General features: G+C 43.3%; 1 protein-coding gene and 1 non-coding gene across 3 annotated transcripts in view; both read right to left on the minus strand.

The window, feature by feature from the left end:
* Nucleotides 1-2,112: 2,112 nt before the first annotated feature.
* Nucleotides 2,113-26,466, minus strand: part of LOC124009671 (glycogen debranching enzyme-like) — a 31,703-nt gene continuing 7,349 nt past the window's right edge. The window contains exons 3-34 of one of the 2 annotated variants that reach the window (XM_046321714.1): nucleotides 24,362-24,572; nucleotides 24,061-24,230; nucleotides 23,175-23,378; nucleotides 21,180-21,361; nucleotides 20,779-20,890; nucleotides 20,076-20,202; nucleotides 19,226-19,328; nucleotides 19,011-19,108; nucleotides 18,459-18,598; nucleotides 17,510-17,697; nucleotides 16,306-16,429; nucleotides 15,856-16,019; nucleotides 15,330-15,431; nucleotides 14,604-14,759; nucleotides 13,044-13,194; nucleotides 12,664-12,788; nucleotides 11,422-11,534; nucleotides 10,859-10,993; nucleotides 10,118-10,248; nucleotides 9,620-9,756; nucleotides 9,251-9,384; nucleotides 8,838-9,013; nucleotides 8,373-8,475; nucleotides 8,048-8,273; nucleotides 7,243-7,363; nucleotides 6,901-7,036; nucleotides 6,640-6,752; nucleotides 6,289-6,500; nucleotides 3,600-3,697; nucleotides 3,344-3,431; nucleotides 3,065-3,198; nucleotides 2,113-2,986 (exon numbers count right to left, since the gene is read on the minus strand). In XM_046321714.1, coding sequence (XP_046177670.1) covers nucleotides 2,869-2,986; nucleotides 3,065-3,198; nucleotides 3,344-3,431; nucleotides 3,600-3,697; nucleotides 6,289-6,500; nucleotides 6,640-6,752; nucleotides 6,901-7,036; nucleotides 7,243-7,363; nucleotides 8,048-8,273; nucleotides 8,373-8,475; nucleotides 8,838-9,013; nucleotides 9,251-9,384; nucleotides 9,620-9,756; nucleotides 10,118-10,248; nucleotides 10,859-10,993; nucleotides 11,422-11,534; nucleotides 12,664-12,788; nucleotides 13,044-13,194; nucleotides 14,604-14,759; nucleotides 15,330-15,431; nucleotides 15,856-16,019; nucleotides 16,306-16,429; nucleotides 17,510-17,697; nucleotides 18,459-18,598; nucleotides 19,011-19,108; nucleotides 19,226-19,328; nucleotides 20,076-20,202; nucleotides 20,779-20,890; nucleotides 21,180-21,361; nucleotides 23,175-23,378; nucleotides 24,061-24,230; nucleotides 24,362-24,572 — 4,532 coding nt within the window. In that variant the 3' untranslated portion in view covers nucleotides 2,113-2,868. Of the gene's footprint in view, nucleotides 2,987-3,064; nucleotides 3,199-3,343; nucleotides 3,432-3,599; nucleotides 3,698-6,288; nucleotides 6,501-6,639; nucleotides 6,753-6,900; nucleotides 7,037-7,242; nucleotides 7,364-8,047; nucleotides 8,274-8,372; nucleotides 8,476-8,837; nucleotides 9,014-9,250; nucleotides 9,385-9,619; nucleotides 9,757-10,117; nucleotides 10,249-10,858; nucleotides 10,994-11,421; nucleotides 11,535-12,663; nucleotides 12,789-13,043; nucleotides 13,195-14,603; nucleotides 14,760-15,329; nucleotides 15,432-15,855; nucleotides 16,020-16,305; nucleotides 16,430-17,176; nucleotides 17,301-17,509; nucleotides 17,698-18,458; nucleotides 18,599-19,010; nucleotides 19,109-19,225; nucleotides 19,329-20,075; nucleotides 20,203-20,778; nucleotides 20,891-21,179; nucleotides 21,362-23,174; nucleotides 23,379-24,060; nucleotides 24,231-24,361; nucleotides 24,573-26,466 lie in introns of both variants that reach the window. The other variant, XM_046321713.1, reaches the window with a different exon arrangement.
* Nucleotides 20,396-20,530, minus strand: LOC124010257. The gene has a single exon (XR_006834395.1). It is a non-coding gene; the product is annotated as a small nucleolar RNA SNORA75 (small nucleolar RNA).

Here is a 26,466-nt window from a genome sequence, read left to right on the forward strand (position 1 = left end):
GACCCTTTACTCAGTACTTTGTTGAAGCACGTTTGGCTGCAATTACAGCCTCGAGTCTTCTTGGGTATGACGCTACAAGCTTGGTACACCAGTATTTGGGGAGTTTCTCACATTCTTTGCAGATCCTCTCAAACTCTGTCAGGTTGCACAGCTATTTTCCCGTCTCTTCAGAGATGTTCGATCAGGTTCAAGTCCGGGCTCTGGCTGGGCCACTCAAGGACATTCAGAGACTTGTCCCGAAGCCATTCCTGCGTTGTCTTGGCTGTGTGCTTAATGTCACTATCCTATTGGAAGGAGAACCTTTGCCCCAGTCTGAGGTCCTGAGAGCTCTGTAGCAGGTTTTCATCAAGGATCTCTCTGTACTTTGCTCCGTTCATCTTTCCCTCGATCCTGGATAGTCTCCCAGTCCCTGCTGCTGAAGAAAATACCCACATAATGATGCTGCCACCACCATGCTTCACCGTAGGATGGCGCCTCCAGACGCGACGCTTGGCATTCAGGCCAAATAGTTCAATCTTGGTTTCATAAGACAACAGAATCTTGTTTCTCATGGTCTGAGAGTCATTAGGTGCCTTTTGGCAAACTCCAAGCGTGCTGTCATGTGCCTTTTACTGAGGAGTGGCTTCCGTCTGGTCACTCTAGTATAAAGGCCTGGTGGATTGCTGCAGAGATGGTTCTGGAAGGTTCTCCCATCTCCACAGAGAAGCTCTTGGGGACCTTTAAAGCTGTAGAAATATTTTGGTATCCTTCCCCAGATCTGTGCCACGACACAATCCTGTCTCGGAGCTCTACGGACAATTCCTTTGACCTCATTGCTTGGTTTTTGCTGTCGTGCACTGTCAACTGTGGGAACTTAAATAAATAGTTGTGTGCTTTTCCAAATCATGTCCAATCAATTGAATTTACCAGAGGTGGACTCCAAGTTGTAGAAACATCAAGGATTATCAATGGAAACAGGATGCACCTGAGCTCAATTTAGAGTCTCCTAGCAAAGGGTCTGAATACTTATGTAAATAAGGTATTTCTGTCTTAAAAAATATATACATTTACAAACATTTCTAAAAACATGTTTTCATTTCGTCATTATGGGATATTGTGTGTAGATTGTTTAGGATATTAAAAAAAAATCAATTTTAAAATAAGGCTGTAATGTAACATAATATGGAAACCGGGAAGTGGTCCAAATACTTTCCACTTTGCACTGTAGTTGTACATTTATGCCGAAAACATGACAAAGAAATACATTTATCTTGCAGTATTACTTTACCAGCCTTGTTGCAAACAGAATGGATGATTTGAAGTGGATTTTTTTAAACAACTTTGTCAAACAGGCCAGTAATTAGTGAATGCAATGTTGTTGATCCTCTGTATTTTCAAATATTGTGGTGGCAGCATAATTGTATGGGTATGCTTGTCACTGGGAGCGACTGGGAAGTTTGTCAGGATCAAAATAAATATGAAAAGAGCAAAGCCCAGCTAAAAAGTTAGATTAAACCCTGCCTCAGTCTTCTGAATACCTAACCCTGGGATACAGTTTTATTTTTCAGCAGTACAATTACACACGTTTTAATTCCAAAGACACACTATAATGGCATTAGGTGTTAATTTATCCTGAATGGTCCAGTGTCAGTCCTTAAAAGATATTCAACACCCCCCCCCCCCCCCAAATGACTTCACTTTTAAAATGTGCAGTGTGAAAATGTGGAGTGCATTGTGTAGATATGTCATTTTTAGTGTTTCTTTTTCTCTTTTCAGGTGCTCTCTGCCTGTGTCTTGTCAGTGTTCGGGATCCCCATTATATCCCTCTGTCTTCAATTGATCCTAAAGAACAGGACTAGAGACAGTTATTATACTATAAAAAAATGTTCTTCATGACATAGGTTTATAAATAATTGTAGATATTGTCAAATCTACTGTGGTCTTTGACCAGGTTTCTCTTGAAAATAGTATTTAAAAAAAACTAAATTAAGTTTCAATAAATAAAGGTTTTACTGTATGCTGTGTCTAACACAACCCAGAGAGCTAACTGGGAGAAAGTGTACAGGTTACTCCGTCAGTCAAACTATTGTTTTTCTTCACCTCAACACAGACATGAAGACAAAGACAGAATAGTTCAGGTTGCAGACTGTTTATATACCATGACAACACTATGTAGACTAGACACACTAAACACACTATAAGCTAGATGCATGTTGACCAATAAAATGAGGCATCAGATTCACAAAGAGAGATGCATCACATTTAGAGGGTCATAGATAGAAGAGCACCTACAAGATTTCAGTCACAGTGACACGTTTCCACAGAGGCTTCTATTTAGGGATTTAAACTCCAGTAAAAGGCATGGTAGCACACGACAATGGATCACCAATTGACACAATTTCAGAGTACAGTACACTTTGATACAGTCTTTAAAAGAGACAGGTTAGCAGCTAAGGTGACAAGATGAAAGTTTATCTACCTAGGAGGTCATCTGGTTTTAAAACAGTCGGTCTTCCAACCTTAGAATACATCACTTCATCTTTAAGTGCGATAACATTAGCTCATATCTACTGTAACAGATACCTTGACAACACTAAGTCAGGTGTCAAATGAGGCTGTGAACTACAATTTCCCAATGCCCTCCACAACAAACTGCAAGTGCTGGTGTTCACATGTTCACTAGGCATTAGCCTGCTGTATACTTGAGATCCCAGTATGGTTAGTCCATGGGGTGTACATGAGGTCCAAAACAAGACAACAAAGACCACACTACGAAGGTGAAATTAAACAATGCCGGACTACAAGAGGACATGAGATCATGGGACGAGTCTCCACCCACAGGACGTGAGATCATAGGGCGGGTCTCCGCCCACAGGAATTGAGGTGTTATCACATGTCGTGGAGGACTTCCAGCACCGTGGAGATGGACCAGGCCTGGGATTCGCAGCTGAAGGGGCAATTCTGTCCGTTTTCATTGGTCAGCTCTGGCAGACCCTTCCAACTAGACCTGGGGGGTTAGAAGAGACATGGATGGGTGTTCAAATAGTGTGCGTAAATGTGTGTGTGTGTGTCTGTGTGCATTTACCTCTCCAGGTGGACATAATGCTGAGAGAGTATGCTCTTCACCAGGTACACTGTCTGGTCATAGGTCTCCTTCCCAAGCTTCTTGGCAAAATAGAGCTTTGCTCGAAGGAAGTACCCAATTGGCCACAGCCACTCCTAAAAAAAAAACAAGTCATTAAACCCAACAGATCAACTCAATACAACTTAATTTATCCGCTCAGGAGCATTGCCATAAGAAGGTGAACAATAACTCCTCATGTAAGGTGTGTTACAACTCCAATCCTGAGTGAAGCACACTCACCGGTCCTTGGTGGTAGTTGAAGCCTCTGGCCACGTTGTAGTTGTCGTTATCCAGGGCGTTGTCATAGACACCACAGTACACCATATCACTGGGGGAGAAATAAACGTGATGTCAGTAGTATACAAGCCAAGAAAATATATATAGAAAATGAATCAGTAAATGAAGAGGGTTCCAGGAGCTTTTCCTGACAATATGACCTGAATAGGAAAAACTTGGACCTACTAATAATAATGACTAATAGCTGTAGGTATCTTACTCTGGATCCAAGGTCTTCATTCCCAGAGGTCCTAGCAGCTTCTTCTCAGCGACCTCCAGGGCCTTCCAGGCTCTCTCCACCGTGAACAACTCAGGAGCCTCAGGGACAAAATAGAGAAAATATTCAACTCATTAATACCTCACAAACCCCACCCCAGTTCTTTAGATATATTTACAACCAAGGGGTAGTCAAGAAAACAATGATTTATATATACACTAGATAAATTACAGGGGGCGCTGTGTATTGAAGCCACTGCGCCATCTTGGCACTCCCCCACCATTGTAAAAAACATATTGGAAGCTATAGAAATGCATTTATTCATGTCTACATTTGTTTTGACACATATTCTATTACAGATACCTCAATGAATACTTTTAAATGATATTATGTGAGCTAAAGATATATAAGATATATAAAAACATTTCCCTTAAAATATGATTTAAAAAAAAAGTTTTAACCCCAGGGGTAAGCAATGCTGTCTGTCGGGGGTAGACCAAATGAAAATGTGATAAACATAAACTAAAAATTAAATAAAAATATATAATTTTTGAGTACCACTTCATATTTTCAAGCATGGTGATGGCAGCATCATGTTATTGGCATGCTTGACATTTGGCAAGGACTAGGGAGTTTTTTTAGGATAAAACTAAACGGAATAGTGCTAAGATTCCCGCACTGCATCGTCAAAGTGGGAGAAGAAGAGAACCTCACTTCTAGTCTGTCAAAACTTACAAACTATCTAAACCAGGTATTCCCAAACTGTGGTACATTGTCGTCGGGGGTACGCCAAATAAAAATGTGATCCACATTTTAAAAAATGTCCATAGAGACATACCAGCTCTACTGGTAAGTACTGCTACTACCAGCAGTACTCCACCTGTACCTGTTGACGACAAGTTGTTCTGCTGCCACGAGCACATCCAATGCTAGCATCAGTAATTATACACTTGTTGTTAGCCCAGCTAGCATGGACACTGACAGTTGTGAATCTGATGCAGCCGAAGAGCTACTGCCCTTTTACCCAGGAAAGCACCGAACAACAGACAGGGATGTTGGACCATCAAAGAGGCGCGAATATGATAACTACATTGATTTGGGGTTCACTTATATTGGGAGTAGTGCCTTTCCTCAGCCACAGTGTGTTATATGTGCAAAAGTACTTTCTCACAACTCAATGAAACATTCAGACATTTAGATACAAAAAATGCCAATTTGAAAAATAAGCCACAGGAGTTTTTTGAGCGAGAATTAAGTTGACTTTCGAGTAGTAAGACATGTATAAAAGTAACAGATACCATTAATAAGAAGGGGCTAGAAGCGTCTGATATGGTGAGCTATCGAGTGGCTAGGACAGGCAAGCCTCATACTATTGTGGAGGACTTAAACCAGGACAACAGGAGAGGATATTTTTAAAGTACTGGACAGCTTTGTGACATCAAATGGACTTTGGTGGTCAAGATGTGTTGGTATCTGTACTGATGGCGCAAAAGCCATGACAGGGAGACATAGTGGAGTGGTAACGCGCGTGCAAGCAGTTTCTCCCGACGCCACTTGGGTACACTGCAGCATTCACAGAGAGGCTCTAGCTGCCAAGGGAATGCCTGACAGCTTGAAAGACGTTTTGGACAGTAGAGTGAAAATAGTTAACTTTGTTAAAGCAAGGCCCCTGAACTTGTGTATTTTCTGCACTATGTAAAGATATGGGCAGCGACCATGTAACTCTTACAATATACAGAAGTGCGCTGGTTATCTGGGTGATGTTTTTTCTCGCCTGTATGATTTGAATCTAGGATTACAGGGAGTCTCCACAACTATATTCAATGTGTGTTGACAAAATTGAGGCTATGATTAAGAAATTGGAGCTCTTCTCTATCTGCAAAGGACAACACACAGGTCTTTCCAATGTGATATGGCGAAGCACCTGAGTGAGTTGATACAAAAGGATGACACAAACAACTGGATTCATTATGGCTTTCATGCCCTGCCTCCAGTCCACTTACTGATATCTGAACAAGAGAGCCTCATCGAAATTGAAACAATCGGTTCTGTGAACATTTTATTTAATCATATTTCTGGTTTGGGCTGCGCTCAGAGTATCCTGCCTTGGCAAATCGCGCTGTTAAAACACTGATGCCCTTTGCAACCCCTTACCTATGTGAGAGTGGATTCTGGCCCTCACTAGCATGAAAACTAAATACAGGCACAGACTGTGTGTGGAAAATTATTAAAGACAGACTCTCTCCAATGAAACCCAACATTGCAGAGTTATGTGCATCCTTTCAAGCACACCCTTCTCATTAACCTGTGGTGAGTTATTAACAATGTTCAACAAACAAATACGTTCTTATATGTAAGATGGTTAAATAAAGAGCAAAATGATTGATTATTATTCTATTATTATGTTATTATTTGTGCCCTGGTCCTATAAGAGCTCTTTGTCACTTCCCACGAGCCGGGATGTGACAAAAACTCACCCTGACCCTGGTGCTAGAGGGGGTACACAGCTGGAGGTTGTATGTTCGAAGGCGTACGGGACTATAAAAAGTTTGGGAACCACTGCTGTAGATCATTGCAAGAAAAGGGCTAAGGACCAGTCTTGGGGTCAATTCCATTTCAATCAGTCGATCATGCAAGTAAAATAAAATTACAGGATACCGGGCATGAGCTGACGCCACTGATAGCAACTCACCACCACCATGGCGATGCAAAAGTTGGGCCTGAGCTGGTAGTCACACCAGGGGCTGGAGGCTCCGTGGCTGTCCTTGTAAATGCCTCTCTTGTGGACCAGGTCGGGGTGCTTCTCGACGGGGTCCTTCTCGTCATGGGACACATAGAAGTTCTTCTCAAAGTTGACTTGGATCTTATGGTTCCAATCCTCATAGGACACCTTCAACTCCTTACCTGCTAGGGAAAACAATCATAGAATAACACTGTTTTCACTATGTCTTATTAAAGAAAGGGAAATTGGGTACGTGTGTGTGTGTGTGTTTGGAACACTAGAATGTATGTGTGTGTGTGCTTGTGCCCAAGCAGCACTCACCGTCCCGGTGTATTTTCATGGAGCTGTGGGGGAAAAGGCCCTTCTTATGGAGCTCCACCAGCCAGCGCACCGCAGACTTGCAGAGACCCACCATCTCCACCGCTGACCCATCTCTGGAGACACACACCACCAGGGACATGAGTCAAAACGGCTTAATATTTGAAGAATAATACGATTGCCTCACAGTTTGGTTAACATTGTGTTGTAATGTATGGTTTTGTATTCTATTATATTGGTGGTATATGATGACAAAGGTCTTACCTGGGTGTGGCGGGCATGCCCTTGTTGTGAGCTTTGTCACTCTCTCCCATTTTGTCCATCCACGTTCCGCAGTTGAAATGGTTGCCGCCGTACACAAAGCCAGTATAACGATTCACTTTGGCCACAACATTGAAGCCTGGGAGCAAGGAGAACAACAATACACCTTGTTTGCTGAAGCAAAACCCCATGACAATGTTCACCATAAGAACAAACATAATAACCATTTAGAGCCACTTTAGGGAATGACCGGGGCCCAGAAGGTAACGTAATCAGGAAAAACTACTGGTCCTACTTATTAACTCAAAGTGTGACCGTGACCGGAGGTGACCGTGGCAGACTCACCCTCGTCCTTCATGTGCATGTCGATATTTGGCCCAGCGTTGCGCTCTATGAATTCGATGCCCTGCATGTGACGAGTCATGGCCTCATGGATGACATCACAAAGGGGCTGTGTGAACGAGAACTGAAACACACGAGGATGACGTTAGACTCTACCCCTGCTTGAGGTCCTGTGGGTGTTTGTGTGGACATGTGTGGATTTATGCACAATGAGTACGGGTAATATGTGCGCATGTGAGAGTGTGTGAATGTGAGAGAGAGAGCGATGGGAGAGTGTGTGAGTGAATGTATTTATTAGGGATCCCCATTAGCTCTCCCTCTTCCTGGGGTCCAAACACATTAAGGTACTTACATTACACATAAAACAAAATATAAAACAGTACATCATATAACATTATTACACCACTACATATCTACAATACAGAACGCACAATACCAGCATACAAAAATATTACAATGTATGTGTGTGTGTGTGTGTGTGTAGATTGTGCTTTTCCATATGTGTGTGGGTGTATATACTGTATGTGTACATGTGGGAGTGTGTGAGAGAGAGAGAGAGAAAGATGAAGAGTATGTGTCTGTGTGTACATTTATGTGTTTGATATTGGGTGTCTACATGTGTGAGTGGGTGTCTACATGTGTGAGTGTGGGTGTCTTCGTGTGTGTGGGTGTCTACAGGTGGGTGTGTGGATGTCTACATGTGTGTGTGTGGATGTCTACATGTGTGTGTGTGTGTGTGTGTGTGTGTGAGAGAGAGAGAGAGATTAAGAAAATTAGTGTGTACGGTATGTGCATTGCTGTGACCTACCGGAGTGCCAGGGGCGTGGGGCTCAGAGTCGTCATGGGGATACATCCTGACCACGGGGCAGTGGAGGACGGCAGTGCCCTCGGGCACCAGGGTACAGTAGTCTTGGATGCACTGCAGCCACCACCACACTGCGTCACGGCAGTTATAGCGTGCACTGATGCCCTCGCCCAACAGGTTGGGGATAAGACCGTGTCTCAGGGTGCCTGCAAACGCCAGGATGATGTTTCTGTTCATGAAAATAAACATTGAATTAACATATACAATTGTATCAAATGATACCTAAGAAGTCCCATTTGGATACTAGTGCAGTGCAGGGAACAGTCACCTAGCCTCCAGGTGACGACCAGTGACCAGCATGAGTCCACGCAGAGCGATAAAGGTGTCTCGGCCCCAGCAGCGGAAGATTCCAGAGGAGAAGTGAGGCAGACCTGTGAAACAGGAAGGTAGAGATGAATAAAGGAAGCAGATGTTCGAACACAGCTGAAATTCAAACACCAATTCTCAAGTGGTACCGAGATACAAATAGGACTTTATCAGCTACCGAACTGGTCATGAACTGAAGCTTACGGCATCGTTTCAGTAAAATACCAAGGGACAATGATAGGTTGTTTTGATGACTACCAGGAGACTTCTAAAACACCAGTTATTTGGCTACTCAATGTCGTCCAGCATGAGGATTATTATCATTCGTTTCCAGAAAATCAACAGAAAAAAGTATGATGAGTTATTTGGGTGGCGTCCCACCACTGTTTACAGTAGTAGAATAGACATGAGTTGTTGCTAGGCAGACCTGCAGCCAGGGAGACGCAGCATTGCTCCTTCTTGCCGGTGTCCTTGTTGAGGCGGTAGGGGACGTCGGGTAGCGCCAGGGACAAGGGGGGCAGAGCCGGGAAACTGCCAACACCACACATCTGGACCGAGCCCAGAGCCAGCAGTTTGACGAAGGTGGAGCCGTTCTGGACAAAACTGAACAAGAGAGAAACACAGAGAAAAACATGATTTTACATGAAAACTGCTGTGCAGAAAAACACATCAAATGCAAATAAGATTTTCGGCACACGCTTAAAGTTAAAGGTGCAGGGCCTTTTTAACACCAAATACAACATCTAATTGAAGTCTCTTCAATTGTTCTATTGCATCATTTTCTGACTGTATGTTGAGTGCGTGAGAAACATTTACAGGGCTGTTTCTGTGGGGACATACCTGGACATCTTGTTGAAGGTGATGTCCAGAGCTGTGGTGTAGGCTCCCACGAGGATGGCGTCAAAGTAGCAGGGGATGAGGTAGCGAGGGATGTGCTTCAGATAGTGGAACATCCCTTCCAGCCACTTCCCCACCTGGAAACGTTTCGGACAACACACATGCTATATGGAAAACACCAACCTTGAAAATGACGACTGTGGAAAACGGTGACAGCGAGTGAATCCTCATCTTACTGCTGCCACACTGGTAGATTTAAAACTCAGGTATTGGACCTTAGTTCATCAGACCGTCTTGGCAGTCTACTTGGCCTTATAGAAAATCAAGAGGGATTCATTTGGTTTGAATTATTGTCTCTCAAACCGCGCTCACCTCTCCTAGAGCGCCACCACGGGACACCAGCCTGTTGCTGACGTAGTCAATCATCCAGTCACCCTGTCTCAGGTTGTCACACACCGGGTGGCCCAGGTCGTTCTTGGGACGAATGTCTGCCATCACTGACATCAAACCTGTATCAAAACAATGAATCAGATTTTTAATGTCTATGTCCAGTTTCATTCAACAATATTCTCATGTGTACAGATGCTCGTAGGCACAGATCTAGGACCATCTTACCAACCCAAATCCTAACCTTAACCATGGAGGGCTGGAAAAATATCTGACAGAGTATCAGTGGTTAGGGGCAACAAACACAATGTGCGCTGACCAGGCTTGGGATCAATTCACTTCCAAAATCATTCAATTCAGGAAGTAAACTGCAAAATTCTCATTTCTATTTCAATTTCCACTGAATTGACTGAGTTAAAATGGGACATTGACCCCGACCATGGTGCTGACTGGACCCCCTCCTTTGTGTGAACTGTACTGTACCTTGCAGGCCACCATACTTGAAGCTCGTCCAGGAGGGGATGTTGTAGCAGCCTCCTCCTTCCTCCTGCTCCTCAGAGTCACAGCGGAACAGCAGCATGTTCATGTCGGCCAGGGTCAGCTTAGACATGATCCTGCATGGGGATAGAGGATAGGGTCACGTAACATTACAACGCACACTCACCTTACTGGGCACAACTGGAGACTACAGAGTTCCACTGATCAGAATGTTGATCAGTGTGTTGATCAATTCCTCACTATACAAATGTATGACCATCATTAAAAAAAATATACAGATGTAGGATTTTAATTTGAGCAAGTTTGCTACAGCAGGAAAATAATCCAGCAGCAACAGGACATGTCAATTATTACGCAGATTATAATTAAATTATAATTAATTTTTGGTAAGGGTTGATACATTTTTCATGAGGGAAAATCAAGTGGAAAGTGGAAATTACAAACTTCAGAAGGCTTTTTAAACTTCAAATACAATACACATTTTTAATTCCCTGCACTGCAGGAAAGTTATCCTGCAACAGGATGATCAAATTAAGATACGACATCTGTACTATACCTTTTCAGCACTTTTCCAAAAGACATGGTGTGCTTGCAAAATGGTGTGTTTGCAAAGCAGCGTGTGTGTAGCGGTACATTTGTGTGCATGTATGTATGTGTGTGTGTGTGTGTGTGTGTACACGGGTGGGTGCGTGTGTGCAAGTGTGTCTTTGTGCGATGTATACTCACTGTGCCAGGGGTGTCTCCAGTATGGTTGGTGTGTGCTGGTCGGGCAGACTGCCAAGCTTGTACTTTGGGCTGAACTGGATCAGGTGATGTCTGATGACTCCCACCAGCTCTTGGGCCCTGGGGTCCAGACTCACCCTGATGAGGGAAACACAGATACATCTCAGAGGGAAACATATCGCCTGGTCCCAGATCTGTTTGTGCCATTGGCCTGACATGAACATAGAAGTTGTCAAGACATCATAAACAGATCTCGGACCAGGCTAGGAGACATACAGTCTGCAATGCTGAAGAGATTTCTCGGCCAAAAGGTTTCTTCCTTCAAGACGGATTTGAACCAGCAACCTACAGATCACTGCTATTTTACAGTCCAACGCTCTACCAACTGAGCTATCGAAGGGCTGAAGAGTTAACAGTATTACCTGTGAGCTTTGAGTAGACAATATGAGGCCAAACTGGCCAAAGAACACCCCCACCCCTCACTAACATATGTGTGCGTTTTACAGTAGACCTTTAAATTCTATTCAATGTCTGGGTATATTGGGCTACTCATCATGACCTCTAACCTGAAGGCGATGACGCTGCCGGGGGTGAGGCGCTCGAAGACGATCTCCTGGACAAACTCACTGCTGCCCTTAGATGTCACCCCTGCATGTTTCACAACACCACTGTCCTTCAGCTGGGGTGAATAAGACCATGGGTGAATACAGTTTCACTGCCACACAAATCAGTATCAAGGTCCACAATGGGGTATTGAGAGGAGAGTTGAAGACAACTCTGAATTGGCTTTTGCTGGTCTATATCAATTATGTATATAAACACTGGATTGCTAAGTATTGACCAGTGAGACGCATTGAAGCCACCGGTTGGCGGTATTGCCACTCCCCAGAAGATGCAGAACTCCATAGGAGTGAATGGAATTCTACAGCATTGAAATCAAATGTTTTAAGGACAAAATTACATATATTTAAGTATTTTGTTGTTGTAGTAGTGGGGACAGTAAAATTAGAACTTGTACTTTTTTTATACAAAAAATTATGCTTTAAGGTACATTTTTGTATATATCTTGTCATTTGACATGTTAATGTTTAGCTAACATAATTTAATACAAAAATATGCATTAAGGCATCTGTAATAGAATAAACATGGCAAAAACAAAATGTAGAAGTAAATAAAGATGGGGGCAGCAGGTAGCCTAGTGGTTAGAGCGTTGGGCCAGTAATCGAAAGGATGCTGGATTGAATCCCTGAGCTGTCAAGGTAAAAATCTGTTGTTCTGCCCCTGAACAAGGCTGTTAACCCACTGTTCCCCGGTAGGCTATCATTGTAAATAAGAATTTGTTCTTAACTCACTTGTCTAGTTAAAATGTTAAAAAATCTATTTCTATAGCTTCCAAAATATATATATATTTTTTTACAATGGAGGAGTAGTACCAAGATGGTGGTGGGGTGTCTTCAAAAAAGCGGCTCCTGTTAGTCATCTAGTGTAAATCATTGCAAAAACATGGCATTAATCATTACCAAATGCTTTACTTGAACTAAAATGCAAAAAGTACATTTAGCGAAGCAGATAACACTGAGTAAATAGCTATGTAAACAAAATGGAAATAGAAACTCACAAACAAGTCAGACAGAATACAGACACAATAGCAGCTTGTGAAATGTAACCGGATGCCCCTGAAGCAGCTTGTTTTTCAAGACCCAGTCTGACAATGGATTTGTTTGAGAGGAAATACTTTATATCTCAAGCCCATTGTGACAGGGGGCCTAAACAACTGTAATTACCCACGTTCCCCGGCATCACGTTACCTGGATGTGCTCCTTAATCTCCACAGTGTACTCCGGCATGCCGTTAATGTACTTCTCACATTTCTTGTAGGTGCCGGCTTGCCTGTCGATGACACGCGCCTCGAGAACCACCTCGTCAATTTTACCTGGAGACGGAGAGAGACTAAGTTGATTGTGTTAAAATAGTAGGTCCTGCATCCAAGTCATCTCCTGTGCCTCTATTGCCATTTGTTCCAACAATACTGGTTTGGAACTAATCCCTGACCAAGATGTCTGCCATTATCAGCACATTCTAAAGTTATGAAGATGAATGACATAGGCCACTCTAGTATTATTGTATTTCTATGGATGGCCCATTCTGAGGGCATTGTCCTGTTTATGGTAACAGTGAAGCATCATACCAGGGATGAACATGGGTGGAACCTCCTTCCTATACTGGTGGTGTTTGGGGTTGTGGAAGGCAGTGCGACACACGGCGACCACAGACTGGTGTGTGCTGGGACAGTGACGCGTCACCGCCACAACGTCCTCGTCCACCTGGTCCACGTACACCTAGGAAGGGAACAGAGGAAATAACAAGCACTGTTACACATAACTCTTATCATGCAAATACATGTATACATTCACCAAGGTTATTATAGAAAACGGAAACCAAAAATAATAATGATAAAACTATTTAGTAACCGGAAATAAAATAACATGCGTTTTGGGAGGCATTTCTATTTTGTTTTTATATTATTTAGTTTCAGTGTTGAGGACAAAAAGTAACCTGTGTGTGGGAGGCTAACAGCCATTTATGTGTTGTATAGTTTCTGTTTTTGGGGATGTCACTTCAAGCTACTGTGGGGCATTAATACATAAGGTGGTGAGTTATGTGATTGGTTAGGTTAGGTTTAAAGTAGGGCTGTGACGGTCATGGAATATTGGATGATGGTAATTGGCCAGCCAAATGACCGAGCTCAATATAATAACTGTTCGAATAGCAAAAAAAACACACATTTTATCCTCTCCTTCATTCCTGACTGCATGTGCTGCCATAGAAATATAATGAATAGAACGAGCATCCCCATTTTGATTTTATTTAACGAGGCAAGTCAGTTTAAGAACAAATTCTTATTTATAATGACGGCCTACCCCGGGCCAAACCCTAAACGACGCTGGGCCAATTGCGCACCGCCCTATGGGACTACCAATCACGGCCGGTTGTGATATAGCCTGGAATCGAACAAGGGTCTGTTGTGACGCCTCTAGCACTGAGATGCAGTGCCTTAGAACGCTGCGCCACTCGGGAGCCTGATACATTCAAGTCAATGAAGGCATAATGGGTGGACTGGTGGCCATTGCGAGTGTAGCCATAGTAGCAAAGTCTTGCATCGCGCTCATCTCAATGGGTGCGTTTCTCTGCTCAGACGTTGCTGACACGTGCCAGATCTTACAACACCTAGATGGGTGTTTTTACGTACCTTTTAACCACATCTTGGTCACGTTACCGTGCTCAGACATTGCATGCATCAACCAATGGTTGCGGGCCACGTCATCGACCGTGCAGTCGGACACCAGACTGCTATGACATAAAGTGGTTAACTGATACGTAAAATACTTATCCAGGAGTTGTAAGATCTGGCATGCGTTACAAATGTCTGAGCAGAGGAACACGACTGACACGTTATAGCAATCTGGAGCCCGACTGCACAGTCAATGACGTGGCACGAAACCATTTATTGACGCATGCGACGTCTAAGCAGGGGAACGCAACCAACATCCGCGGTGCCGTTCATGACAATGTCATCACGCTGAGTCACCACACTAGATTCAGAAGCCTGACAACCCAATTAGAGGGGGAAAAAAGCATGAAAACCCCATTCGATTTTTGTATGCGAATTCTTTAATTACAGTTTAGTAACTCGTTATTTCATGATTAGTTTTCATTTCAGTTCTCGTTTACTCCTCCACACACCCACCTGGTTAAAGCCCTTGGAGGCCAGATCCTGGTGCATTTTGTTGAGGGCCAGCTTGCCGGCGATAATACCCGTCTTCAGGTTGACCTCGCCGGGGGACGAGGCCTTGGCGTCAGGGTTCCACTTGGGGTAGAAACGCTCCTCCTTCACCACTGAGATCTACAGGCAGACACGCAGAGGAGATGGTTACTGAAGAGCTTAGTCATTCATTCTCCATGGCTATTTACTGTACAATACTACTATAGTACCTAATATAATTCTAAACATTCCTTTGGATTTATACTTAAAGGGAAACTTCACCATTTTTCATCTCCGGCACCATCCCAACATCAACATTATGTGAAAACGGCGCGTTTCTATGTTTTGTAGTAAAAAAGATAGAGGAAGGTAAGTGTTTCCAACGACATCATCGGTGTGCATTGTGTGATTTTGACAAATTGTGAGTAGGTATTGCTTAATAATTGTCTACTAATTGGTTGATGATGTCATTGGAAACACAAAATACATACAAAATATAGAAACACCCCATTTTCACATACTGGAGATGATGAATATGAAGATTACATTTTTCTAAATGACCCTTTTAAGTGATTTGAGATATATATATGTGATGCTATAGTGGTATATATGCAATTAACATATGCAAATATCAAGACAAGAGTCATTATACTGTTATGACTGAGAAACGGTGTGAGTGTGTATGTGTGTTTGCGTGTGTCTGTGTGTTACCTGGTGAGGCACCATCTCATCGTATCCCCTGGTGCTGCCAGAGCAACAGCAGGCCATTGAGACGATGGCAGAGCTGGGGAGCGAGTCGTATGCAGAGCGGAGCTGGAACATAGACAACAACGAAAGGAATTGACACAACCAGATTTGCGGATCTCTTCTTTTTTTAAATATTTTTTTTACTAGGGGGGGCAATGTTCCCATTTTAGTGAACAAACTCACTGGAATTTCATATAGCACTGGATTTAAACCCAAAGTTCATACTGAAATCAACCAGGTTGTGAACAGTGTGAAGCCCCTATATCGTTTAACAATATGTTTCAATGTACATACTAGCATATCACTTAGAATACATGGCCAGTATATTTGCTTCATTCTAAGTAGTATGCTAGCTAGTCTGCATATTGAAACATTGCCTAGATATGTTTTACAGCAATGAACTCGCAATGGCTACTATAATGCTATGCTGTACCCGAATAGTGAAACTCAAGAATAGGCTACCTAAATAGGTCACTTAAGAATAAGGTACCTGGATGGGGCACTCGTTGTCGTGGGTGACATCCAGGAACATGGCGTGGGCGATGCTGGGCACCAAGGGCCGGAGGCTGGGCTGGACAAAGGCTCCGACGGGCTCCCCTCCGTACCTGTACACCAGCCTGCCCTCCTCGTGACTGTCCCCTGCACTCATTGCCTCTGGAGGGACCAGGTAGAGGGAAAGAAAGAGAGGGACGAAGGGATGTACAGTTATACCACTGTATTACTTTGTCGTCGCTTCAATCACATACAATGCCAACATGCAGGACTCGAGAATGCCCGTTGATGCCATTTTTCCTTCAAAGATGCAGTGATGCACTAACCTGGTCTCAGATCTGTTTGTGGTGTCTCACCAACTCCCATGGTCATTTATGACAACGACCAAAGGAGTTGGCAAGGCTGACCAAACCAGATCTGGGACCAGACTAGTGGTGTGTAGTCCTACCTCTGATGAGTGAGGTAATGCCTAGCTTATTTACAAAGACATTGTCCAGGTCCTCGCTGCCTGTGAACAGCTCAGCCACCACGTACAGACTGGGCATCGCCACACGAGCCACGTCCAACATGTACTACATGTCCACATCCACAGGCCAGTCAACAAGGGGTTAAATCACAGAGAGAGGGTGGAAAGAGGGGAAGGAGGGGGTATAGGTTTAGGTTGAGGGAGGGAGAGAATGGATGGGTGAGGGATAGGGAAGACGAAGTAGAAATGCAGGGAGGCGGAAAAGCTAAGCAGAAGAGGTTAGTATGGAGGAGTGATGGATGGGGGGGTCAAAGTGCAAAAGAAAACATGCCAAAACCCAAAACAGAGACCAAACAAAGAGACAGAAAATGAGAAGAGAACCGACAAAGGTGTGAGGAAAACAACCAATTATAAAGGTCAAAAGGTCAATGAGGTGTTTAGACCAGGAAGTAAACAACAGGTGATATGTTTAATGCAAAAATGTTAATCAGACAGAGCAATAGTATGTGAAGTATCAGTGGGAGGACGAGATGTAGTGAGAGATGTAGTGAGAGAGACATGCAGAAAGAGACAAAAACAGAGATTTAGTGTCATGCCAAAACAAAACATTTTTGGTAACACTTTATTTTACACTCCTAATATGGTACTTGGCGTTTACTCGAAAATGATGTGGTAACCAACGATACTTTCTGGTACTTACATTGAAGAAACAGGTAACAGATTATACAACGTGGTTTAAATACACATTTTCAATGTTAGTAAGTAAACACCAGATATGTCAAATAAAGTGTAACCTAGGGTTTAACCCCCACCACTCCCGTGCTTTTTCTACTACATGTTAACATCCGGGTACCTCTGATAAGACTGGTTATCCCCAGGCGGTTAACAAACACATTATCAATGAGCTCGCTGCCTGTAAAGAGCTCCGCGATCACATACAGGTTGGGCCTGACCGCCCTGGCTGCTGACAGCATGTGCTACGGAAGGAGAGTGGTTTCAGTAATGACATTGTTTTGTCCCTTTACAGCAAATGATCACTAACTTTATTCATACATCAAGTCTATCAATTGTTACCTTGGAAGATACATACACGCAGTAACGCTATGCATTTCATAGAGAGGGGTATGGCATGGGCTATACGGATTGTAATAACAAACTAAAATGACTCAGACTAAATGGAATGTACCTCAGCCACGTGCAGGGGGGTGGAGTGACAGTTGTCCAGGCGGACTCCCGCGAAGTGCTTGGCTGTGATCTCTGTGTACTTCTGCATGTGGGTCCACAGGTAGGGGCAGTCGTCGGGTTTGTCGCCATAGCGAAGCTTGACACTGTCGCCCCAGCAGATCAGCTCTCTCCTGATGTACACGTTGGAGCCTGGAAAGAAGAAGAGGCATTCGTTTCTTGACGTTCTCAGGAACTGGGTCTTTAGTAACACTGGGAATGATATTTACATCACACTGGCTCCCCCTTGTGGAATAATCAGGTTACCACTGGAGTGGCATTGCCATTTCCAGCTTTAAATTATAAATGTTTTAAAACTTTATTAAACTAGGCAAGTCAGTTAATAACAAATTCTTATTTAAAATGATGGCCTACCCAGGCCAAACCCTAACCACGCTGGGCCAATTGTGAGCCGACCCTATGGGATACCCAATCACGGCTGGTTGTGATACAGCCCAGGATCGAACCAGGGTCTGTAGTGACGCCTCTAGGAACTGAGATGCAGTGCCTTAGACCGCTGCGCCACTCGGGAGCCTCCCCGAGTGACTCTCTGAAGTCTAAACTAAGCATTCTATATCACTTAGGCTACACATGGTAGGATAGCAGTTGAGAGTGACTGGATCATGCATCTCCAGACTGTTTGGGTGCCAATGACCCAATAGAGACACACTGATCTTTGGCCTGATGAAATAAGTGAGTGTAAGGTATTATCATCCTCCTTAGCGGAAAGCACATATTGTACGTTGATCTGGATAAGAGCAACTTTTGAAATGATTATAATGTTTAGAACATTTTTACTAAGCACCAACATCAGCAGAGCTGGGGCACAGTTGAGAAGACTTTTGTTGCTGCCCTATGTGTCAGCCGCGCACAATTTGGGAGAAGTGAATGAACGTCAAATAAAAAGTGCAAACCAGGCTCGGCAAAGTTTCTAAGAGGGTCGTCTCCCATCACCCAGCCGTTGTGAGCCAGGAAGTGACAGGCCTTGTCTGGCTGGTCCGTCATCTTCAGGTCATCCTCCAGGCTCGTCTCCTCGAACGGAAAGGTGAAGTATCTGTCAACGCACACACATTTATTGACTTGGAACCATATTGAAACGTGATTTGCATGTGCATTACTGCTTTGGCCCTGAGGGGGGAACTCCTGTAGAAAGAAGTTTAGCATGATACAATCTCTTATGTCAAGGATGGAACTTTTTTTATTCACTGCAGAGATTTCAATAAAGTTCATCTGCGTCTAACATCACTGTCAAAATCCTGTCGACCTTGTTTCTAAAGCAGTTTTTTACATTAATGTAAGTGAAATAAACTAGGTCATGAAGCATTTTAGCATTTTCATACAGTCAGCACACAGCCTACCTCAGTGGTATTCAAACTTTTTCAGCGAGGACCCCATATTTTCCATATACATTAAAAACAAAAAATCACAACCCCACTGCAGTTCCCCCGACCCGACCACTGGCCTACCTGGGAACAATAGGGTCTTTCCTGGTGACGGGGCCCAGTTTGGGTCCATGGTCAGCAAGGCGCTCATAAACTACATTTCCCACAATGCAGTTAGAGGCCTGGGTAGAAGAAAATAAGCAGAACAGAGAATTGTCAAATGGATGGACTACATTATCCAAACATGCATATGGAGCATACCAAAGCTACTGATGGGGGGGGGGGGGGGTGGTACCTACCTTCTCCTGGTGGTGTATCATCTGTTGGTACTGCTCTTTATTGATCTCCTCAAGTCTCCCCCACAGCCTGTTACAGGCCTCCAGAATGGCTTGTGTACTGTGGCTGGACAGGGAAAAGGATTGACAGGATTGACAGGTGCAGAATGAGACTTGGTTTTAGATTTGGGGGTTGATTCAGAATCCACTCAATCAACTGATGTAAAGTTAGGATCATCAACGTTGTCAATCCACCTCTTTAAGGAATACCAATCACCCCACCCCCTAAGTTTTAGATGCACTATTGTTAAGTGACTGTCCCACTGGATGTCATAAGGTGAATGCACCAATTTGTAAGTCGCTCTGGATAAGAGCGTCTGCTAAATGACTTAAATGTAAATCCAAGTAAGTGCAGTCTGAAGTGTCAAACATAAGGCCCGCGAGCCTAATCAACACGGTGGTTTGAGTTCAAACCCTTTTTGTTGTTTTTTTTCTTTCAATTGAAATGACTAAAACCAAATGGAAACTGAGTAGACGTGATAACGGACCTACATTTATACAGTCTCTTCACTCTGTCCAGCTTGTTAACAATCACCCTAACAAAAGCTAGACAAGTCAGGGAGCATTGAAAATTCCCAAAACTGTAGGTAGAGGACTGTTGTCTGCACATTTTGCCGGCAAGGAAATATTTTAAAAACAGTGTGTGGCCCTCCTTACCTCGTGGGAGACGAGGTCCCATGGGGCAAGGTGGTAAAATTGGTTTGAAACTGCTGAACTAGACAGCACACACATTTCTAAAGTACCAAACACGCACCAGGTTTGGGGTCAATTGCAAACTAAAGCATTGAGGAAATTGGAATGTCAATGTACTTACCTGTGAGGCACAAAGGTCTCCAGGGCAGAGTCCATGTCCACTTCGTTTCCGAAGCGTCTGAACTTGTGGTCCTGAATGATCTTCAGTCCCTGTTTACCCCCAGTCCTCTTCTGGTCTGGTTTCTCTCCTGATTACAACCACATAATACCACAACCCATTCAATTCATGAATCAATACCAACACACATCATATCTCTGATTGATAAGGGTGGTGGATTAGGTTGCATGTACTGTAGCTGCCAACATTCATCTTAAAATAAAAATTGGATAACGATAAATTCAACAGCAACATTTGTGTGCTTTTTCATTTTTATTGACTCCTTTTGTTTCACATCAGACATGGACAAACTCTCATTGAGATGGAGGTACGGTGCCTGTTTGACTGTGACTTGGATCTACTTCTCGTGCGAATCCATACACGGTCACTGTTTGGACAGGTGGAGCTCATGAGAAGGGGAGACGGTTACTCTTTCGCACAACCCTCTGGCTTTAGGGGTTTATAACACAGAGGTCTATTCATCAGTGCGCGGCGGAAAACTTTTTGCAACGAAAGCGAGAGTTTCTTATTGGACAAGTCCCTCCCTGTTTCGACCTCTTTGCTTCTGTTTGGTTCTTTCCGAACACATCCCAGTTATTATAATGAACAGCAGATGTCATGAACAGAAAGACAGAAAATAGTACAGCACACAGTTGAATGCTCTCACCATCTGCGAGCAGGTCCCTGAACTCCTCCACAGCGCTTTCGATTCTGACCTGGAAGAACTCCCACAGCTTGATCTTGGGGAAAACCTGCCCCCACAGAACATCGCGGATTGCCTGAGAGAGAGAAAAATATACATATAAACGGTTCAAGGTTCAGCTCTTCACAAACGGAGCTCACAATTTCATCGAGACAAAGCCAATAAGGTGATATGTGTAAGGCCTTGAGTTTTTCCTGATCACATCATGGCATGACCAGGAACAACTCTGGACCCAGAGGGTTACAAAACTCCATAAACTTTCCTTAAGTTCCCGGTTTGAGGATTTTCAGGAGAAAAAATGAATTTTAGGAAGGTTTCTGGGAATGTTGCAACCCTAGCTGTGAAAGTGACCTTCAGACACTCACATTCAGGTGCCCCTCATTCTGGACCTGGGCGGGAAGGCCGTTAGCAGCGTACTTGGCATCAGCCATGTTGCAGGTCATGTGCCATATGGCCCGGTCCAGGACCCAGGCTGGCCTCAGGTGGGGGGAGTTGACCAGGTTGTAGCCACACTCAGGGTGCTCCTTGATCCATGGGCTGTTGGTGGCTGCACATGGAAGGGGAAGGGAACAATGCAAGAGTTACCACACAGACATCCTAAATGTAATGGAGGACATTGAGGCCTTTTGCCAAGGAATATTAAAGAGGTTAATATAGAGGTCAATGAAGGTTAATGGCCTCTCCCTACGCAGACACTCCCTGATGATGTAAAAGCTAACCTTCTGTCAGTGGTAGGATAATCGTTGGGCATATGACTAAAATGCAGTCTTCACATTTTGCTGCCTTAAAATTAAATATATATATTTTTTAATTATTTAACCTTTATTCAACTAGGCAAGTCAGTTAATAACTAATTCTTATTTACAATGACGGCCTACCGCAGCCAAACCCGGGTGACGCTGGGCCAAATGTGCGCCACCCTATGGGACTCCCAATCACAGCCAGATGTGATACAGCCTGGATTCGAACCAGGAACTGTAGTGGCGCATCTTGCACTGAGATACAATGCCTTAGACCGCTGCGGGACTCAGGAGCCTCAAATAAGGGGATTCATTTCATTTTTTTTCTACAAAATGTACACAACCTACTCCACATTTCCAAAGTGTAAAAAAGTATAGAAATGTTTCCAAATTCATTTTAAAAATGTCTTCACACCCCAGAGTTAATACTTGTTCGAAGCACCTTTGGAAGCCATTACAGCTGCGAATAACATTGAATAAGATTCGAGCCAGGGTTGTGAGTACGAAAAGCATTCTAACCATAGTGTGTGCCTGCTTATGATATGAACACATATGACAGAAAAGGGGAAATCTAACTAAGGTAACTATTTCGCAATGTTACATCAAGTAACAGCAGAGCACACCCATTGGTTCACCATGAGCTGCACTGATCACAGAGCAGACCAGTAGCCAGCCTAGGTTGGGTGTCAGCTAGCACATGGCCTTTAAGCTGCCATGGAGATAAGGTTTCTCTGACCATCCAACCTTTTACAATACTGGGCCTGGGCCAGAGAATTCTGTTTTCAAGCCTTTATACTCTCCAAGCCTTATCTCGTTTTTTGAAGCAGGCTAACTACACTGCACTATAATAAATTACCCTCGTTAGATAAACTTGCAAACCAAAAAGGGTAACTGCACTAAACAGGAACAAGTAGACAATAGAAAAACAACTCAACTACTAGGACAAAAGAAACCCATTCTGAACCAATGGCAACGCAGGTTCTATTCAAAACACATCTAATCAATTGGAGCATGAGTCAATGATTTCATTCTCCCTTTTTTAGTTGAGCATGCTAGTCACAAAGACTCCACATAGTGTCTGCCTGAACTGCTATGCAACAGCTTGACTACAGAGCTGCACACAGTGGCTAGGTTGAAGTTCACCCATAACTAAGTTATGGCAGAATTATCGAGGGAGGGTATTTATAACATGGCACTCATCTTTAAAGCTTGCACTAGATCCTAGGAACATTTTTTTTGCGACTGTGGCCTTTCAATAGTGGCCTTTCCCTAGTCTATATTCAGTCAGAGGCATGCAGTATGCATTGTGATATTGTGATATTAGGAGTTCTGCTATGGCAACTTAGTCAACACACGACACTATACAGATAACAACCCCCCCACCCCACATGTAGAGGACTCTTAGGGGTGACTACTAAACTGTGAATTGTGAGACTCGCTGACAAACCCTGGTTATTTTCTCCTGAACTGACTGCTCTTTACGTATGGCCGCATTGTAACGGACTGCTGTAATCTACTGGGCAGCTAGTCGTTCAACCAAGGAGGGAGACGCACACCCACGTTCACGCCCCATCCCACCACCACACACACACACGTCCATGCTCTCCCGCAAACACACACCTGTGTGATTGTAGACCACATCAGTGATACAGATCATGTTCCACTCTTTCTTCAGTTTCTGCACCAACTCTCCCACATCTGTCCAGGTGTAGTTCTTTCCCGGTGGCGAAAACTCTGGGTTCAGGCTTAGTTGGTCAGCTAGGGAGTAGCAGGACCTGGATTTACCGAGCGTCTGCAGAGGCGTAAAGTGGATCATGTTGTAGCCTGGGAAACAAACAAAATATCTTAAAATCAACAATGTAATAAATGAGTACTATAAGAAATAACATGTTATAAGATATTATGAGACATATTCAAAGACATTAGCTGGATGTTCTTTATTCACATACATGTTTAGATTCATACCAACGACACAGGGAACACTGTCAATCATACGGCATCATTTATATTACTTCTGTCACTTAAGTCGCTCTGGATAAGAGCGTCTGCTAAATGACTTAAATGTAAATGTACTAGATGTAGGCATTTTGTAACCCGTCAGCATGTTAATGATTAACCTAGCCCTCTTTCAAGAATGGGATATTGCAGAATGACAAGGTGAAATGTAGTGTAAACATTGGGACCTTGAACTACACTGTTGTCCATAAGTGACCTAAGAAATTAGACTAACCCTGTTCATCGTGATTACATGGGATTCAAAATTCCAAGTGAGACAATGCACTACAATAGTATTCTTCGCTCGTGATCCTGGAAGACCGCCATGTGTGCAGGCATTACACACCTGACCCACCTAATTTAGTTAACGACTAGTTGATCAATTGAATCGGGTATTAAAGTCCGGGGTTGGAACAATTAAAGCCCTACACAGACTAGACAGCCTTCAAAAGGACACAACAGGTAAAGGCAGGCTTGCATAAGGATGGTCCCCTGTCCCCTGCTCTCTCACCAGACTCCTTAGCCACCCTCAGTCTGTCTGGCCAGTCATCCAGGTGCCCGAGGCATTTGGACAGGTAGGTCTGGATGGTGATACAATCCAGATGGACGTGGTGGTTGTCAGCTCCGGCACGCAGCACTGGGTCCACTACCACGTAGCCACCACCTGACTTCTCTTCGTGGCTAGGGAAGGGGGGGGGGGTTGAATATTTAGTTAAAACATGAAGCTCCAATGAGTTGCCTAGTGATGCCGTGTCTCATGGAGAAATGGAATATGAATGCTACATGTCGTCTGTATCACAATAGCGTCTCACCCGTGACCAAAGTTGTATTGGTACGATCCAGCGATCTGTAGGTCTAGGGAGCAGAACTTGTCAGAGTCGTCCTCTCTTCCCGTGGGGTTGTGCCAGTCCAGGGCCCGGAAGGTGTGACGGTCAAAGTGTTCCCCTGGGGCGGGGTAGTTAGTCTGCACGCGCACATGTTTCCCCTGGAGAGTAGGGCCCAGACGGAACTGGAGCTCAAAGCCTTAGAAGAAACATATGGTACAAACAAGGCCTGAGGATACAATACATTCCATAGCATATGATAAAAGTACACAACTCGACAGATATGTCCTCAGGTATTACTCAGGTAACATCCCCAGATTGTAATGGCAGATCTAGCTAAAAGCATGGCGCAAGGCACAAGCATCGAGTTACGTCGCCCCTTCCCCCATGCTTTCGAATGCACCACTAACTGATACAATCCCTTCCAATTTTCAATTGTTTACTAATTCAGGACATTTTGCACATCGCTATTAATGAACCAGCTAACAAATTTGGGACCAATTTCCCCAGACATATTTAGCCTAGTCCCGGACAACAACAAAAAATAATCTTCAATGGAGACTCTCTAATGACATTACTTTTTAGTCCCGTATTTAGCCTAATCTGTGGACACCACCCCTTAAAGTCTAGTTGCCACCATGCCTGTTTTGAAACCCAGACACTCCAACCCTGTTGCCACTGTTAAGGGGATAGAAGAATGTATTTAGTAGTCACACGATGCCCGCTGCCATGTTGCTACTCTTTATGAACGGGTTAGAAAGTGTTTATAAATACCATGTAGACTATTAGTTATTAGTTAACAGCTAGATGTAGTGATAACAAATTAGTGCGTTTACATGCACACTGGTCATTTTATATTAAACTGATTATGGCAGTAGGCCGAGTACGGCATTAGTCATGTAAACACCTTACTCTGCTGATCTTAAAATCGGTGTACGGGCATAACGGAGGTAAACATACGTTGATTAAAACACATGGTTTTCTGAGCAAACTTTCAAATTATTAGGCCATGTCAACACCTTAAATCAGATTACATTCAAATCAGATCCAACAACAATATCAAGGGACTAGAAATCTGTGGCTTAAAAACAAAGGTGTCATTGTATACGGATGATTCCTGTTTTTCTTTTAAATCCACAATTTGAATCCCTCCACAGCCTCATAGAGGATCTAGATACTTTTCTAACCTCTCTGGATTACAACCAAATGATGATAAATTGACTTACTACATTAAGTCTTTAGTCAATATCCCAGTTTACCTATATGCTTATGGGCTTGCTTACACCTAATGGCTTGTTTTGTAAATTCTATGAGCAATCTATGTCATTTTATTTGGAAGGGCAAGCCAGATAAAATAAAACGGGCCTATTTATATAATGAACACGACTTGAGGACAGAGATGATTAAATATTAAAGCATTAAACATCTCACTTTAAGGATTCAGTCATACAAAAAGTTATACTTGGCCTTTTTCCCTTTATTCAGATTACAACCTCTCACTTTATTCAGATTACAACCTCTCACTTTCAGTTACTTGAAAAGGAAACAATCTCCAAAATATCGCTATTTTTAAAATAAGCCATATAAAGTTGGTTGCAATTTCAGTTTAATCCACCAGAAAAGACAGAACACATATTACAAGAAATATTATGATTAAACTTAAATATACGAATTGATGAAAAAAATCTATATTTTGGGAACAAAAAATTAAAAAGGTATGATCTTTGTAAATGATATCATGACTGGTGGAGTGTTCTCACACGTGCAGCTATTGAAAATATATGGAAATGTTTTACTCAGAATTACAACCAACACCACAAAAATGGAAGAGGCAAGTGGAAGGGGGAGAAAGTAAGGAACCTGTCTGTCCGACCTGCATTAAAGACCAAAACTGGCTAAAGAAAATTGTGATTAATAAAAAAGTATATATATGTTTCATTTAAGGACCAAAAAAACTGTGCCATATAAACTCAGCAAAAAAATGTCCTCGCACTGTTAACCACATTTATTTTTCAGCAAACTTAACATGTGTAAATATTTGTATGAACATAACAAGATCAACAACCGAGACATCAACTGAACAAGTTCCACAG

This window comes from Oncorhynchus gorbuscha, linkage group LG22 (genome assembly GCF_021184085.1).
Source record: "Oncorhynchus gorbuscha isolate QuinsamMale2020 ecotype Even-year linkage group LG22, OgorEven_v1.0, whole genome shotgun sequence".
Lineage (NCBI taxonomy): Eukaryota > Metazoa > Chordata > Actinopteri > Salmoniformes > Salmonidae > Oncorhynchus > Oncorhynchus gorbuscha.